This window comes from Monodelphis domestica, chromosome 4 (genome assembly GCF_027887165.1).
Source record: "Monodelphis domestica isolate mMonDom1 chromosome 4, mMonDom1.pri, whole genome shotgun sequence".
Classification (NCBI taxonomy): domain Eukaryota; kingdom Metazoa; phylum Chordata; class Mammalia; order Didelphimorphia; family Didelphidae; genus Monodelphis; species Monodelphis domestica.
Window position 1 is genome coordinate 14360173 of NC_077230.1, and position 16389 is coordinate 14376561.

General features: G+C 34.6%; 1 protein-coding gene across 11 annotated transcripts in view; it reads left to right on the forward strand.

The window, feature by feature from the left end:
* SYNJ1 (synaptojanin 1) overlaps positions 1-16389 on the forward strand; it is a 132589-nt gene that overhangs the window by 98461 nt on the left and 17739 nt on the right. For 6 of the 11 annotated variants that reach the window (XM_056826065.1, XM_056826064.1, XM_007493285.3 and 3 more), the window contains exons 23-29: positions 2698-2860; positions 4578-4805; positions 7720-7857; positions 8526-8564; positions 11654-11701; positions 12083-12121; positions 12228-12298. In XM_056826065.1, coding sequence (XP_056682043.1) covers positions 2698-2860; positions 4578-4805; positions 7720-7857; positions 8526-8564; positions 11654-11701; positions 12083-12121; positions 12228-12298 — 726 coding nt within the window. The remainder of the gene's footprint in view (positions 1-2697; positions 2861-4577; positions 4806-7719; positions 7858-8525; positions 8565-11653; positions 11702-12082; positions 12122-12227; positions 12299-16389) is intronic. The other 5 variants (XM_056826066.1, XM_007493279.3, XM_007493281.3 and 2 more) reach the window with 3 other exon arrangements.

Here is a 16389-nt window from a genome sequence, read left to right on the forward strand (position 1 = left end):
ACTATCAAAAGTATTTGGTCAGGAATACTATTGATTTAGAAGGTAAAAAAAAAAATCATACTATTGACAGACACCAAATCGTCTCAATGTCTACAAACTGACCTGTCCATATTCTACATGCTTCCAGAAATCACAAATTTCTGAAATATGTAGTCTTTAAATTGAACTAAAGAGAACTAGAACTACTGAGAAGAAATGGATTTACTGTGACCCATGGGCACATTGTTTTTATGTGATATTTAAGATATCCATAAATTGAGAAGTGTATTTTTTATTATGTTGGCCCAACTTGATGGAATTTTCAGCATGTTCATAGTTTGTATCATAAGCTACTGCTTTTATATAAATAGCTTCTGGAATAAAGAGGAAAAGTAGCTATTTTTATAAGTATTAGGCATCACATGTTTAAACATGTTTCCTTTCATTGAAAGGTTTAAAATTGGGACTTCACTGGCTCTGTGATATCAATGCAGATCTTCCCCTCACTGATGTAGCTCAAAATCTATTGCCATTACGCTTGTCCTTGACTTCTGGTGAATCCTTCCCAGAGAATAGTGTGGCATAATAAAGAAGAGTTGGAGATGTGGGAGTTAGGAGGGCCTGATTGCAATTCTGATTTTTGACATTTACTTTGTGACCACATGTGACCACTTTTAACCTCTCTGAGCCTCAGTTTCCTCATCTGTAACATAAGAATAGGATAACAGTATCCATAGCATAGTTGATATGGTAGTCAAATGTGATAATTGTGAAAAAGTATGGAAAACTTTTTGTAAATCCTAAAGTGCTAAGTGTCATAAATATATATATATATATATATATATATATATATATATATATATATTCATTCATTTATTTACTTACTTAATATGATGTGCTGCGACAGGGGCCTTTCTCTAGCTTTCATATTATCATGTGGATACCAGTAGAGCACACAGGCAATCAGTCCATCTGTTATCCCTCACTTTTATTATTTGACCAGTCTTTTTTTTCCAATCGTACATCTCTTTTATTAGCTTTTATACCTTTACTTTGAACAATTCTTTTAAAATATTGCAGCCTACTTATGCCCACCAAGTGTCTCTCTATTGCTATTGGGAGAACTTGCAATTTTGAGCCTTTGAAAATTGTAATTTTGAGTGAATTGTAATGAATGCTCAACAACCAAAAAAAAAAACCCCAGAAATTGCCAGCTTAAGGATTTTTAAAAGCTAATTTCAGAAGAGGCCATAGCTGCAGAGCCAGAAGCAACTAAATAATTGCAAAGTAGTTCAATTCCAGGTAGTTTGGGAACAAAGGTTTCAGTATTTGGGTGGATCAGGGGAAGTTTCATGTAGAAGGTAGTGCACATTCAATCATGGGGGATAGCTAGTTCAAGTGAAGACTAGAGAAAGATTTAGAATAGCTTCTATAGGGAATGGGACAGGGAGTCAGTCAGGGAGTAAAAATATATCCTTGTTGTGGTAAAGACCCTCTGAGTTTAAATAATATGAATTTGTAGAGAACCTAGTTCTCTTGGGCACATGATTTCCTCTAACATGTTTCCTTCTATTTATGTTCAGCACAAGAGTCTTTACTCTTGTAAAGGTGGATGCAGGTAAAGTGGATGTCAGAAAATCCAGGATTAGAGTTTGGCTATGTGTGAACATCAGTAGGCAGGTGTGGATAAGGGATTTGAGAGCTGAGGAAATGGGTTTAAAAGAGAGGTTGAGATAAGGAAAGGAGGAAAGAGATGAGATAGCTTGGGGGAGATATGGACTGATAGGGTAGAAGTCCTAGGGAGGAGGAAGAATAGGTTCCAGACAGATAAGGTAAAGGACGAGATGAAAAGATAGGAGGCTGTGAGTCTAATAAAGATAATCATTCATTGAAGTAGAACACTTGCCGTAATCATGAGGTAAATACTACGACAGCTTGTGTAATGACTGTAGAGCAAATGGAATTAAGGAGATTAGGGAATTGGGAACTTAGAATGTTTAGAAGGTGATAGAGTGAAGAAGAAAACCTGAATTCCTTGAGGAAAGAGGGCAGATGTTACAGAACAGAGTAGACTGCTGATACTAGGATGTTGCTTGGGTAAAAAAATTGACTAAAGTGAATTTCAAATGCAGGGAAGTTATTAAAGGGGGTGTGTGGAATTGGTCATGGGATACAAAGCATATTCCAGGATCTGAATAGGGAATGAGTTATATAGCAAGTAGTAGAGAGAGTAGCTAGGGATTCAGTATCATTTGGGGGGGAGTCAGGTCTCCATGAGTAGGGTAGAAAGAACCAAAAACAAAGAGGTCTAAAATAAAGGGAAGTTTCAGTAAAGAGAATGGGTATTCCAGAATTTCACAATAAAAGTGGAGTTGGCAGGGCTGAATTGGGACATGAGAAGAATAAGATTAAGATGAATGGAAAGGAAAACAAATTCTCTAAATAGGCAGTTTAGATTACCATTTGGTAACTGGTAATTCATCAACTCAGAGATTAGAAGTAGGGACGGAGTTGAGCTGGTTGAATACTACTCAGTGAGGGTACTCTCTTGTCATGGTTTCCACTTTCCCTCCCTGAATGGGGGTCAGAGAAGGGCCCTTTAACACCAGCTCTGTATTCTATCCACTTTGAAATTTTGGAAAGTAAAGGACAAAATATCTTTGATTCAGAAGATTTAATTTTCATGGTGACAAATGTGTATTTTTCCTTCAAATACAGTTTTTAGATCGACTCATAAGTATTACCTTAAAAAACCCAAACTGGATTGCTGATTTGGAGAAAGAAATAAATTTGGAGAAAATTAGTATTACAGTGCCACCATCAGCTAGTTCAACTTTGCTTGGTGAAGATGCAGAAGTTGCTACAGATTTTGTTATGGAAGGTCTGTTTATTGAATGAATAAATTTTGTACCTCTGTGATGTTATTCTTAGGATCATAGATCTAGAACCGAACAGGACCACAGAAGCCAACCTGTCAAACCCTTGAATTTTATAGATAAGGAAACCAGCGTCCAAGGAAGGTGAAGACCTAAACCCAAGTCTTTTGACTCCATAACCAGTTCTCATTTCCCTACAATATCTTGCTTCCAGCAGGCTCTTCCCCTTCATTAAAAAGCACAATACTGGGGGCTTGATGGGTCAGTAGATTGAGAGCCAAAACTAGAGATGGAAAGTCCTGGGTTCAGATTTGACCTCAGACGCTTCCTTACTCTGTGACCCTGGGCAAGCCATTTAACTGCCACCGCCTAGCCCTTACCATTCTTCTGCCTTAGCAGAAGGTATACTTTTTTTTTTTTAAAGCATAGTATCATTTTTATAATTAGTTTTTCCAAGATGCTCCTAAAAATTTCATTAAATTTTTTTGTTCATTGCTCTTTCTATTTGGGGGAAGGATTTTATTCCTATATTAGCAGTGTCCCTTTGTTTTGATTTCATAGAGTATTTCTTGTTTTAAATTATTGTTCAACTAAAATGAGATCTAATTTGAATGTTAATAAGTGATTTACAAACATAAATAAGAGCATACTAGTTTACTAATTGTGATAAAACTAGAAAGTGACAAGATCACAATAATTTTAATGTAGTTTCTGAAATGGCAAAATCATATATCATGTTTGAATAATTGAGCTAAAGGAAGGTACTTCATCCCCACTGCCATATTTCCCCATAGGACATTGGTGATCCCTTTTGACATATTTATAAGTATACACAAATGATTATTACAGGAGAGGAAGGCATGGATGAACTTGATCCATAGTGTTAGAGAGCATGACTGATAAAATCACCAATCCATTAAAGTATTAAAGTATAGAAACTATTAAGCTATAATGGAAACATGAATTATAAACATATGCGACCACTGCATAAAATTAGGGCAGAAATTAATTTTCTTATATCCATGCATGAGACTTAGAAACAGCATAGAAATGTAAGCCTTTACATCCTCAAATTCATGGGTTATGCTGAACATTTGCTTCCTTAAGCCATTTTCTGTAGTTCTATATAATTTTAATTACTGATTAATGTATTCGTTATTTAAATATGCATTAAAATCAGGCAGGGGGCAGCTAAATGGCTCAATGGATTGAAAGCCAGGCCAAAGACAGAAAGTCCTAGGTTCAAATCTGGCCTCAGACACTTCCTAGATGTATGACCCTGAGCAAGTCACTTAACCCCCATTACGTAGCCCTTACTGCTTCTCTGCCCTATTGCTTCTAAGACAGAAGGGAAGAGCTATAAATAAATAAACAAATAAAATCAGGCAACTTCCTGCATATCTTGATGTGTTTCTAGAGTAAATTTGTCAAAATTAGAATTGTAAGAACTTAAAATATGAAATGTCTTTTTTTTTAATTTAGTTTCTTTTAGGTTTGTTTCAGATAAACCTACATGTTTAATTTGTATTCATTTGTGAAGTTGATAGGTAGTTTGTGTAATTTAGTCCTTAAAATTCTGGAATCTGAAGTTTAGCCCTTTGAATCATGGAATTAGAGGGTGCTGCAAAAAGTAAAACTTAAAAAGTCTCAGTTAAGAGGATCATTTTTATGGAAGTCCAAACTAATCCAGTTTATTACTCAAGGAAATTTTTTTTTTCTTAGGTGATGTTGATGATGAGAGTGCAGAAGTAGAAGAAATTCTTCCTCAGCATCTACAGCCAACTTCAAGCTGTGGTCTTGGAACTTCCCCGAGCTGTTCACCTCGGTCCAGTCCCTGCCAGTCCCCTACGATAGCTGATGTTCTGCCCCCTCCTCTTCCTGCCAGACCAACCCGATCAAAAACTTCTACACTTCCAGTTTCTCCTCTTCCTTCACAGAGCAAATTTCCTGGTACATTAACTTAGTGATGCATTTTCTCACTATGTGAAAAGGCTTTCGACATTACAAATAGATCAGACAGAGCTCCCTCTGCTTCCTCAGAACTTCCCTTGAAGGTCTGGAATATATAGGATCCAAAAGTCTTAGTGCAGCATTAAACTATTCATGTTTAAAAAGCTGCAGTGTACTTTAGGCACACCCTGGGTAGAACTTTAGATCTCATTTTTGGACCCATTTTCTTGAGGCAGAGGTAAGGGAAGAAAAACCATATCTGGGAAGTACATAGGAAGAATGACTCACTCAGATCACCAGTCTAATTCTTTAATTACATATGTTCAGTCTTTGACCTGATCAGATTATCAAATGAGCACGTTATGTAATACTCCTGTGAATTCAGTTATTGGCATTTATTTTTGTGTTATTGTACTGTTGGCTTAAAATAGGACAAGTTGCTATTTGTGCTCTCTATTTTTACTAATATGTATTGTCCTTCGTGGCTATTGGATGAAATTTTTAAAAATTTCTTGCTTTTGACACTGATGGTAAAATGTTTGCAGATTCAGAAATAGTAGGACTATTCAATTACAAAACTGCTCAAAGCAAGACTATGGACACTTTCATCTTCATCTGATCTCTAACCTAAGGTCCTTTTCCTTAATCCCTAGACACATGGAGTAAAGTATGTTGAGCTGTGTGTTAGCACCCCAGCTTATTTGCATGATTCAGTACAAAGGGCTCTTTCTGAATACTCTGTATTCCCTCCAGAGGTCATCTTTTGTTCCAGAAAGGTCTCTTGGATGCAGGACACACAAAGCCATAAATGAAATGGCATCTCTTGAGAGATGTTTTCATATTCATAATAGATAGATAAGAGATGTTTGTTAGTTGTTTAAATGTTAATTAAAAGGAATAATAGCTTGAAGCTCTATGCTGATTTCCTTTATGTATCACTTTGCCTATCCCAGCCAAGTTATCTGCCTTCAGAAGGCCCAAGGAAAGTGTCCTGGCTAGTTGTGACATTATTGAGATGTAGATAGTGCAGACTGCCACCTATTCTATCTGGAATTAATATACCAAGGAATTCTGCTTTTGCAGGAATTGCAAGGAATTATCTTTTGCTACTAAATAAGAGATAATAGATGCCCTTCCTTGCCTAATGAATGTTTTAGTTCCAAAGGTCATAGTGTGACAAGGAAATCACTTTAAAAGACTGATATATATTAATTTAAGGTCGCCAAGGAATTCAGCTATGTAATTCCTAAATGAAAACTCAAGTCATCAGCAGTCAACCTTTTATAAAGTTTAATTACAAACAGGATGAAGAAAAGTATTAGAGATAGAGAGAGAAAGGGGAGAGAAGGGAATAGGGCTTAAATACCCCTTCTGTTAGGCTGGGCCAAAAGGCCCAAGCCCTTAGATAGCTGGGGCAAAGAAAGGAGATCAGTCCCTATCACTCATGTGACCAAAATGGAGAAACAGTCTCTGGGGCCTCCACCTCCAGCTTCCTTCAGAGCAAGCTTCTCAGAGCACCTCTCCAACCACTCAGACCAAAAACCTCTCCAACCAACCACCTCTAGTCCTCAGACCCTATCCTTAGACCGCTATCTTTAAGGAAACCATCCAAGTTCCCTCCCCTCAGTTCTCACATCTACCAATCACTGTCCATGTCTTCCCTGTGCCAATGGAGGCTCTAGCTTAACCCAGGACCGCCCAGAGGTCTGTGGCTTTGCACATGTCTGTTGAAGGTCATATTCTCAAATAATTAAATTTTGATCTATGCTGCAGCCCTTCCTAAATCCTGTTAGGACTGAGTGGGGTGGAGATTGTAATTTTTCCGACCTGGTTCTGTCATTCCAAGTATCTCCATTGTATCAATTCTAAAATCAATCATGACTCAAAGAACTTCCTGTTCTATGCTTAAGCATAGGTCAAAGCCCTTTCCATTGTTCAGCAAAAGGTTTCTGTCCTAAAGTAATCTTAAGAAGGGAGGAGGAGGAACCTCTCTTGTCAATGGGGTTCACATTCCAATAGACTATCACTAAGAAATTTTCCAAGTATGAAATTTCCCAATGGTGAAATTTCCAACATTTATAAGTCTAAGAAATTTTGAGGTTTACAATAGGTACAAAAGGTGTGTGTTCTGGACAAATTTAGAACCAAGGAAAAATTTATGACATACTAGCTTTCATTTGGGGCAATTCAGCAAAACTAGCCAACACATGGACCACATCTAACAGTATGTACCATATTCCTTTCTTTTTAGTGAGGGGAAAGCAGTGCGTTTTTTTCAGCTCTTTTTTGGAACCAAACTTGTTCATTATATTGACACAGCAAAACTAATCTTCCAGTGATAAACATAGCATTGTTTAAATTCTTCTTGGATTTGATCTTATATGATCTGTAGAACCAAAATATTTTAGATCTGGAAAGTACCTTAAAGATCTTGGGTCTATTTAATTTTCTCAGTGAAGAAATTGAAGCTTGGTGATGTTATCATTTGATGAGACTGACGCAACTGGTTACAGAACTTTTACTAGAATCTACATCTCCTGACTTAGCTTGTTCAGCTTTCCATTGTTTCCTACTACTGTATTGCTAAACCAGTGAACTCCCAGAAAATTGTGTCAGAATCCCGACAGCCATGCTATCATGTAACTCCATCATCAACTTTCTTTGGCAGGACTGTAAACCACCAGAATCCTCCCACATCATTTTATCCTTAGATTTAGTGACCTAGACCTCAGTTGTGATTCTAAATTGGCTTTAGACATTCTGTACCTTCATTTTTCCACTTGCAAGTGATGATGATATCTGGCTCCTTTTCTGCATTACTGAATTGGCCCCCATACGAAAAAAAACGTAAATGTATTTGAGCACATCAGAGAAAGTAATTATTTTTTTAAATAAATGAATTTGTTTATTTTAGATTCTCCTAGTGACACTCTACCAGTAATAACAACGAAAGAAGCTGGCTTTGTTTTGGAGCCTAAACGTCCTCCTCCTCCTCGACCAGTTGCCCCACCTGCACGTCCAGCTCCACCACAAAGACCACCCCCTCCTTCAGGTAACTGCAGTATTACTTATGGTGTGTGTCATTAACTTGTTTCTATCCTAATAGACTTTAAAAATTATACTTAGCCCTTTATGTTTTAGTATATTAGTTGTTTTTAAACCTTTGGCTCTTATATCCTAACTCATTTCTGTCTGCCTTTTTGGAAATTTATAGAAGACATAACTAAACATATAAAATGAATGAAAATTAGATTTTTCTAACATGATTCTTTTTTTCTCTTATTGGTTTGTATAGATGTGTGTTTTTTTTTTAATAATTGGATATTGTTTGGTATCTAGACTTTCTTTTTGAAGTCTAGATCGATTTTCTTCTTGCTCAAACTAAACTTTCTACCTTTTCCAATATTAATATTTAATATAATTATTTCAATAATTTCTCTACAATACATCATTACCTCTAAGATTAATAAATTCTATTTAATAAAAGATTGAATTCTGAGGAAAATATATTCTCTTTGTGAAGTTCTTATAAGTCATCATATCATGGGAAGTCCACACATATACATGATGGCTCCCATCCATAGACTTTAGTTTCATTCGTGTACTTGCTTATTTAAAACAATAGATTGTTAGCATTTAAAAGTCTGTTCTCCTAATCTCTTCTTCTGTCACTGACTCTCATTTTCCTTTGCGTTGCGTACCTTTCTTATGAATTTAAAGGGAATAGGAGTCCTGCACCTTCTAGAAAGGAATTTGGAGGTAACAGTTTATATTTGTTAAAATGACTGGATTTTGGTATGTTCTTGTATTTATTACCACAAAATTCTCCTTTCAACTGAAGAACATTTGGGTTTTAAAGGTTAAAATTTTTTTTTCCAAGCTTGTTAAGAAGGGATATGACTGATTAGGCTATGAATTTTCTAGACAAATATTGCTTGGTCCGCTTACAAAGTTCAAAAACAACTTACCTATTTCAACAAGGAGCAACGTGATATAGCTGGGCTCAGGATTAGGGAGATCTGGGTTTAAATCCCACCTCTTAAACATAATGGCTCTGTGTCTCTGAACAAGCTTGTGTGGTACTCTTGGTACCCACCCTGTGCAACTTTATTAGATTCTTAATCTCCTTTGGTAAAAGATTTCTTTGGTTGCTTCACTGAGGGTTATCTACACTAATAAAACCACACATCTGAACTGGGAAAAAAATTGTTAGAGTTTTATGTAGGAGAATATCTTATGCATTAAATAAATCTTGCCTATAGTATTTTTTTGTTTCATAGTTTTTATTCTAGTACTGAAATTTGGGAATTAAAAAATATTTTCATCAGAGTATTAAATCAACAAGCATTTTCCTTTTCATTATCTTCAGCTCCTTTAAAACAAAATACATGAACTTTAGGAAAGCAGCAAAAAAAAATCATCCTTCTTTTGTATTCTGGGTAATATATTAATTTCCCAAAAAATATTCATAGGCAAAACACACAAAGTAAACATTTCAACATCTTCCAATTTCTTATTACCATACAAGACATTATTTAATGTTCACAGTTATAAAAGAACTAAGTTGCTTGTAATAGGTTTCTTAGTTATGCAATTTTGCTGAAAAATATTTGAAATCTTAGGATTAGAAATTTGAAATCCAATATAATAAATTTTTATACCTTTATTGTGACTCATCATAAGTCATCTTCTATGTACTGAATGTTGTTGGAAGTGTTATTTTAAATTAGATTTTCACTGAAACCATACGAAATATTTTAATTGGAAGAAAAATTTTCAGCAGGAGAATTTAATTTTCCAGGAAAAGCATAAGAACTATTATAGAATAGAAGAAAATTTGTTCAGAATATTATACCCTTTTAAAAAATCCTTACTTTCTCTCTTAAAATCAATACTCAGTACCAAGACAGTAGAGCTATAAGGGCTAAGCATTTGGAGGTGAGTGACTTGCCAAGTATCCCACAGGTAGAAAGTGTCTAAGGGCAGATTTGAACTCAGGACTTCACATCTCCAGGATTGGCTTTCTCTCTACTGGAGTAATCCCTCTGACCAGTTTTATTCTTTTTGTTATACATGTCAAAAGAATAGCAAAATAATTTTGTTAGCACAATTTCTTCTAAGTACAACTAGAAAATTTCCAATTTAGTTACACAGAACACTAATGTACTGTGACTACCATTTATTATTTTCTAATTAAATTTCATGTTTAGAACCTTAAGTCAGGGCATAGACATAATAAATATCAAAAATTCTCTGAGTTACTTCAATAAAAATATATAATTCAATAATAATTATGACTGTCATTTATGTTCATATAACCACTCAAAGAAAAATAACCCTCTTAATGCAATGCATTTAGGGAAAGTCCTTAAAGTACCTTTTAAGAGTTTACTAAACTCTTAAAACCTCTATTACATTTCATTTTCCCATATGTAGTCTTTTAACAATTCTGAAATGATATTGCAACATCATTCAGGCACTTAGTCCATTTAGATTAAGGGGGCATTTTATTTTTTATTTTATTTTCTTTAGAATATTTTTCCATGGTTGCATGATTCATGATTCCCCCTTTCCCTCTCCTCTCTCAGAGCTAACAAGCAATTCCACTGGGTTATACATGTATCATTGTTCAAACCCTATTTCCATGTTATTCTTTTTTGCAAGAGTGACCTTTTAACATTAAAGCCCTAATCATATCCATATCGAACTACGTGATCGATTATATGTTTTTCTTCTGCGTTTCGGTTCCCACAGTTCTTTCTCTGGATGTGGGTAGTGTTTTTTCTCATAAGTTCCTCTAGATCGTCCTGGATCATTGCATTACTACTAGTAGAAATATCTGTTACATTTAATTGTGCCACAATGTTTCAGTTTCTGTGTACAATATCCTCTGATTGAGCTCCTTTCACTCTGCGTCAGTTCCTGGAAATCTTTCCAGTTCACATGGAATTCCTCCAGTTCATTATTCCTTTCAGCACAATAATATTTCATCAACATCAGATACCACAATTTATTCAGCCAGTCCCCAATCAATGGACACCCCTTCATTTTCCAATTTTTTGTCACCACAAAAAATACAGCTATAAATATTTTTGTACAAATCTTTTTCCTTATTACCTCTTTGGAGTACAAACCCAAACAGTGTTATCGCTGGGTCAAAGGGTAGGCATTCTTTTAAAGTCCTTTGGGCATAGTTCCAAATTGCCCTCCAGAATGGTTGAACCAATTCACAACTCCACCAGCAGTGTATTAGAGTCCTGATTTTGCCACATCCCCCCCAACATTTATCACTTTTCTTTGCTATCATATTAGCCAGTCTGCTAGGTATAAAGTAATATCTCCAAGTTGTTTTAATTTGCATTTCTCTAATCAAGAGGGATTTAGAACACTCTTTCATGTGCTTATTGGTAGTTTTGATTTCATCATATGAAAACTGCCTATTCATGTCTAAGGGGACATTTTTCTTACTTTGTGTTATTAATAATAGAGATAGAACTCAGTTATCATAATACTTATTGGTGGTTTTAACTTTAAAGAATGGGAGAAGCATGAATCAAAATCTTTGTTTATTATCAAATACTTTGATGCCAGTAATCTTAGAGCCAGAGAAGAATAATCTCATTTCTAGCCATTTGTTTGAGGGTTAGAAATTGGAAATAGATATCCAAAAATATTATTTCAAATTGATTTGATATAATTGCTTTTAAAATATTTAAAACCACAAAAATCATACTTTTTAAAAGTGAGTTTAGCGTAGAAATTCTTTTAAATTGTGCCCTCTTTGTGCTTGCTTTCCATGGTTTACTGCTTTTACTGTGCTTTATAGCTTCTATTCTTTCTCTAAAAAGGTCTTGGAGGCCCTCCCAGCCCTGGGGTATCTAAGAAAGATATAGCAGGTAACATTTGCCAGACTGCTGTTGTCTTGTCTACTCTAAAAATTTTATTTTATTTTATTTTTTAATTTTTTTAAAAACCCTTACCTTCCGTCTTGGAATCAATGTTGTGTATCGGCTCCAAGGCAGAAGAGTGGTAAGGGCTAGGCAATGGGGGTCAAGTGACTTGCCCAGGGTCACACAGCTGGGAAGTGTCTGAGGCCAGATTTGAACCTAGGACCTCCCAATTTTAGGCCTGGCTTTCAATCCACTGAGCCACCCAGTTGTCCCCTCTAAAAATTTTATGTAACACAGACTCAAGAAAACCTTCATTCATTTAATATCCTCAGGGTAGAGAGTCATGCATATTCTCATGACTAATTTTCTTTTCCTTCCTGTTAAAAGCACCAAAAAGCCCTGGAACAATAAAAAAAGATAGTTCAGGTAAAAAAAAAAACAAGAATAATTTTCCATTTAAACTCGGATGATAAAATGGACTTCTAAAATGTGTGTGTGTTTTAATGATATCTTTATTATACCTTTATTTTAGGACAAAATGAGTCCTTTCCTCAAGGAGGATCAGTAAGCCCAGGAACTGTTGGAAGCAGTGTAGCCAAACCGGTATGAATTCAATGCTACTTAATTTACTATTGCTTTTCCTGGAATTTGAATATCAGCATATTGAAGGAAAGTAGAACACAAAAAATATTACCTATATTAATTTATAGATGTAGTCCCATGCCAATCAGATGACTCAAGAAATACTAGGAGACTGACAAAAAAATAACATCAAAATTCATTTGGAAGGACAAAAAGTCTGCAATCCCAGGAAATAGTGAGAAAAGTTGGAATGAGATGAACACAGAATCTTCATACTTCAAAAGATAAAACAATAGTCATTGAAACTATATCATTAAAAACAGAGAAGTCAATTTGAGGAAGAAGACTATAGAAGTAAGAACCAGAAGCAATTTGAAAAGAATTGTTTAGCATTTGAACTTCAGGATAAAAATTGCTGTGGAAAAAATGATCTTTTTTTGACATGAATTGCTGGGAAAATTAGAAAGCAGCTAGAAAGAAATTAGGTTTAGACAAAAACCTTACCCCATAGGCCAAAATATACTCAACGTGGATACATAAGCTGAATATATAAAGTTTGGTTATATCATATTTTTTAAAATGAGAAAAGAATGAGATTCTGTACCTTTCAAAACAATGGCTATGGGGGAAATTCATAATTAAACAAAGGATAGAGGAGATCATGAAAGATAAAATAAACAATTATGACATAACTACATCCAATTAAACCGTGATTGCACAAGTAGAATCAATAATAAGATTGGTAAAGGAGAAAGGATAGAGGGAGGAAATATGTGCATCTCAATTCACTTTGAATTATCCAATATTTGGATTGAAATATCCAAAATTTATAGGGAATTGCTAAAAGTATAAAACACCGAGAGCAATTCCTTGGTATCAAAGACTCTTAACCTGGAGTCTATAAATTTTTTTTTAAAAAACAGTTTGCTAACAGAATCTCAATATAGTTGGTTTGCTTTGTATTTTGTTTTATTCCTTTAAAAATTATACACTAAGTAGGAATCCATAGACTTCACCAGACTGCCAAATGGATAGGTAAGTGCCCATGACAAAAAAGTTTAGAATCTCTATTCTATAGAAAATTTTTCCAGAAAGGGACAGAGGAAAACCACTTTTCAAAAGAATTCAAAATTACAAATGACTGCATGAAAATATTTTTCAAAAACTAATGTTGAGAAAAATGCAAATTTAAAATAAATGAGATTTCATCTTTTATATTAACAAAAACAATAATTGGAACAGTGTGTTTATCATCTTGAAACTCATGGAATTCTTGAGCATTGGAGTTGTGAGCTACAGAGGACCAAATCATGTGTCTGCACAAAGTTTGGCATTAATATGGTGAGTTCTCAGCTTGTCTAAGGCAGACCAAATTAGTACAGGTTGGAAACAGAAGTCACAACCTGGCCAAGGCAGGGAGACACAGTCTTTTTCTTTTATTATTTTCTTTTATAAAAAAAAATAAAAAAAAATCAGAAGAAAAATGTTCCATACATGCATTAATAACACTCTTGGTGGGGGCAGCTGGGTAGCTCAGTGAATTGAAAGCCAGTCCTAGAGACGGGAGGTCCTAGGTTCAAATCAGGCCTCAGACACTTCCCAGCTGTGTGACCCTGGGCAAGTCACTTGACCCCCACTGCCTAGCCCTGACCACTCTTCTGCCTTGGAGCCAAGACAGAAGGTAAGGGTTTAAAAAAAAATAACACTCTTGGTGAAGGATGGAAGTAATACAACCATTCTCAATGTCAATTTATAATTCTATAAGAAAAGTGACTTGACTGTCCATAGTCTTTGACCCACTAATTCCACTTTAGGACTTCAACCCCAAGGAAGCCAGCATATTATAGGAGAAAAAGCACTAGGTGTAGAATCAGAGGACCAGGATCCTTATCCTATCTATAGTTCCTACTTCCTGTATGACTTTGTAGCAATCTACTTGACCTCACCTAGTTAAATGGCCTCAGAAGTACCTTCCAAGGCTAGAACCAAGATCTCATGAAGTCATACACAAAGAAAGATTCAGCATACTTCAAAATATTCATGGAAATACTATTTATAATAGTTAAGAACTGAAAAACAAAATGAGTATCCTTAAGTTGAATAATGACTGAATAACTTCTGATATTTGAATTTAATGGAATATTGTTATCCTTAAAGAACATTTTATTATGAATTTCACCATAAATACACAAAGACATATCAATATGTAAAGATCAAACAAGAGATTGTATATAAAATCATGGACTTCTCTAATAAACTTTGGAGGTTGCTTTTTTATTTTTAACCGTATGTTAACCAGGTGGCTTCAAACACTTCCCAGGTGTCTCACCCTGGGAAAATCCCTTAACCTCCATTTCTTAGTCCTTACCACTCTTCTGCCTTAGAGCCAATACATAGATGGCAGGTTAGTTGTTTTTTTTTTTTAATGTATATTAGATGGCTACGATCATAATAAAAAAATTTTTAGGAAGGAAAAATAACATTCTCTTAAATTCACATATCAACTGTTGTGCTGTAAGAAATGATGATCTGGATACTTTTAGAGAGACCTGGGAAGACTTACATGAACTGAGGCACAGTGAAGTAAGCTGAACCAGAAGCATATTGCACACAGTTACAGCCATAATAAATATGTCGATCAGCTGTGAATGTCTTGGCTATTTTCAGCAATATAGTGATGCAAGACAGGTATGAAAGACTCATGATGAAAAATGCTTTCTACCTCCTGAGAAAGAACTGATGCAGTCAGAATGCAGATTGAAGCAAACTTTTTAAACTTTCCTTATCTTGAGGCATTGGGGGGGGGGGGGGAGGTGTCTGTGTTTTCTTCTGCAAAATGGCTAATATGGAAATGTTTTGCATGACTGCACATGTATAAAGTATATCAAATTGATAACCTTTCCAAGGATTGGGGAAAGGAAGGAACAAAGAATTTCAGTCAAAATTTTCAGAAAGAATATTATAAAGTTTTCTTTACCTGTAATTGAAAATAAAGTTAAATGCTTAAAAAAAAAATCACATGCCAGAGGTTTTTCAGTCATTACCCATTAAGATACCCACCTTATTTACAGTTCTTTGCTATGTTCAATAAAATGGCCACCAGTGATTCAAACGGAACAATAAGTCCTTTTAAGGTATAGAATCAAATGTATATATTTTTGTATACAGCCATTCAGAGAATTTGTTTTGCTTGACCATACATATCTGTTAAAAAGAATTTGTTTTTCTTTTTTTTTTTCAGCAGAATGGAAGGGAAAGAAAATAGGTTCCTGTTCATTAAAAAAATTTTTTTTTGGTAGAGGTGAGAGTACCATGGATATAATATAGAGTATTACATTACTTTCAGATGAGGTTACAGTATTGTTAGTTGCATAATTATTTTACTTTGTTACAAAGAGAGCTCTTATGGAATTGGGGTAATCTAGAAATGTTTGAAATATTAAAAAAACATGTCAATAAAAATTTTTAGTTAAAAATTTTGATAGTAAAAAAGGAATTAATGGAAGAGAAAAAAACTGAGTCAGAATCCTATTATCATCAATATTTTTTGAGATAATACTAGAAATACTAGAACTCTTACAATGAGACAGGAAAAAAAGTGAGACAATATCTTGGGCAAAGAGGAAATAAAATGATTAGTTTTTATAGCTTAATACATGGTCTGGCTAGAGAACCTTAGAGAGTCAACTAAAAATTAATTGAAATAGTTGATAACTTGAATAAAGTTGTAGGACAAAAAAAGAAACCCACATGAATCATTTCTATATTTAGGTTATTCTTATATAGAGTATCCTAGGAATCATAGTGCAACTTTAAACTCTAAAGCTGTGAAAGCTTTAAAATCACACTAAGACAGAATATTGTATCAATTTCCTTGATATATAGTTTTCTGACTAAGGTCAGAGAAAGTTACTCAGATTTTTTTTTTCTCATTTCACTGTTCAACTTCTAATTCCAACTTCATTAATCTTATTTACATAAAAGCTTTTCAATTTGATTACCCATTTCTATCTTCTGTGATCAACCCTACCTCATTTTAGTTACAAATTCTCCTTGGCCATTGTGTGACAGTTCTGTGTAATTTTCTAAAATATGTAGGTCATGTATCTCTT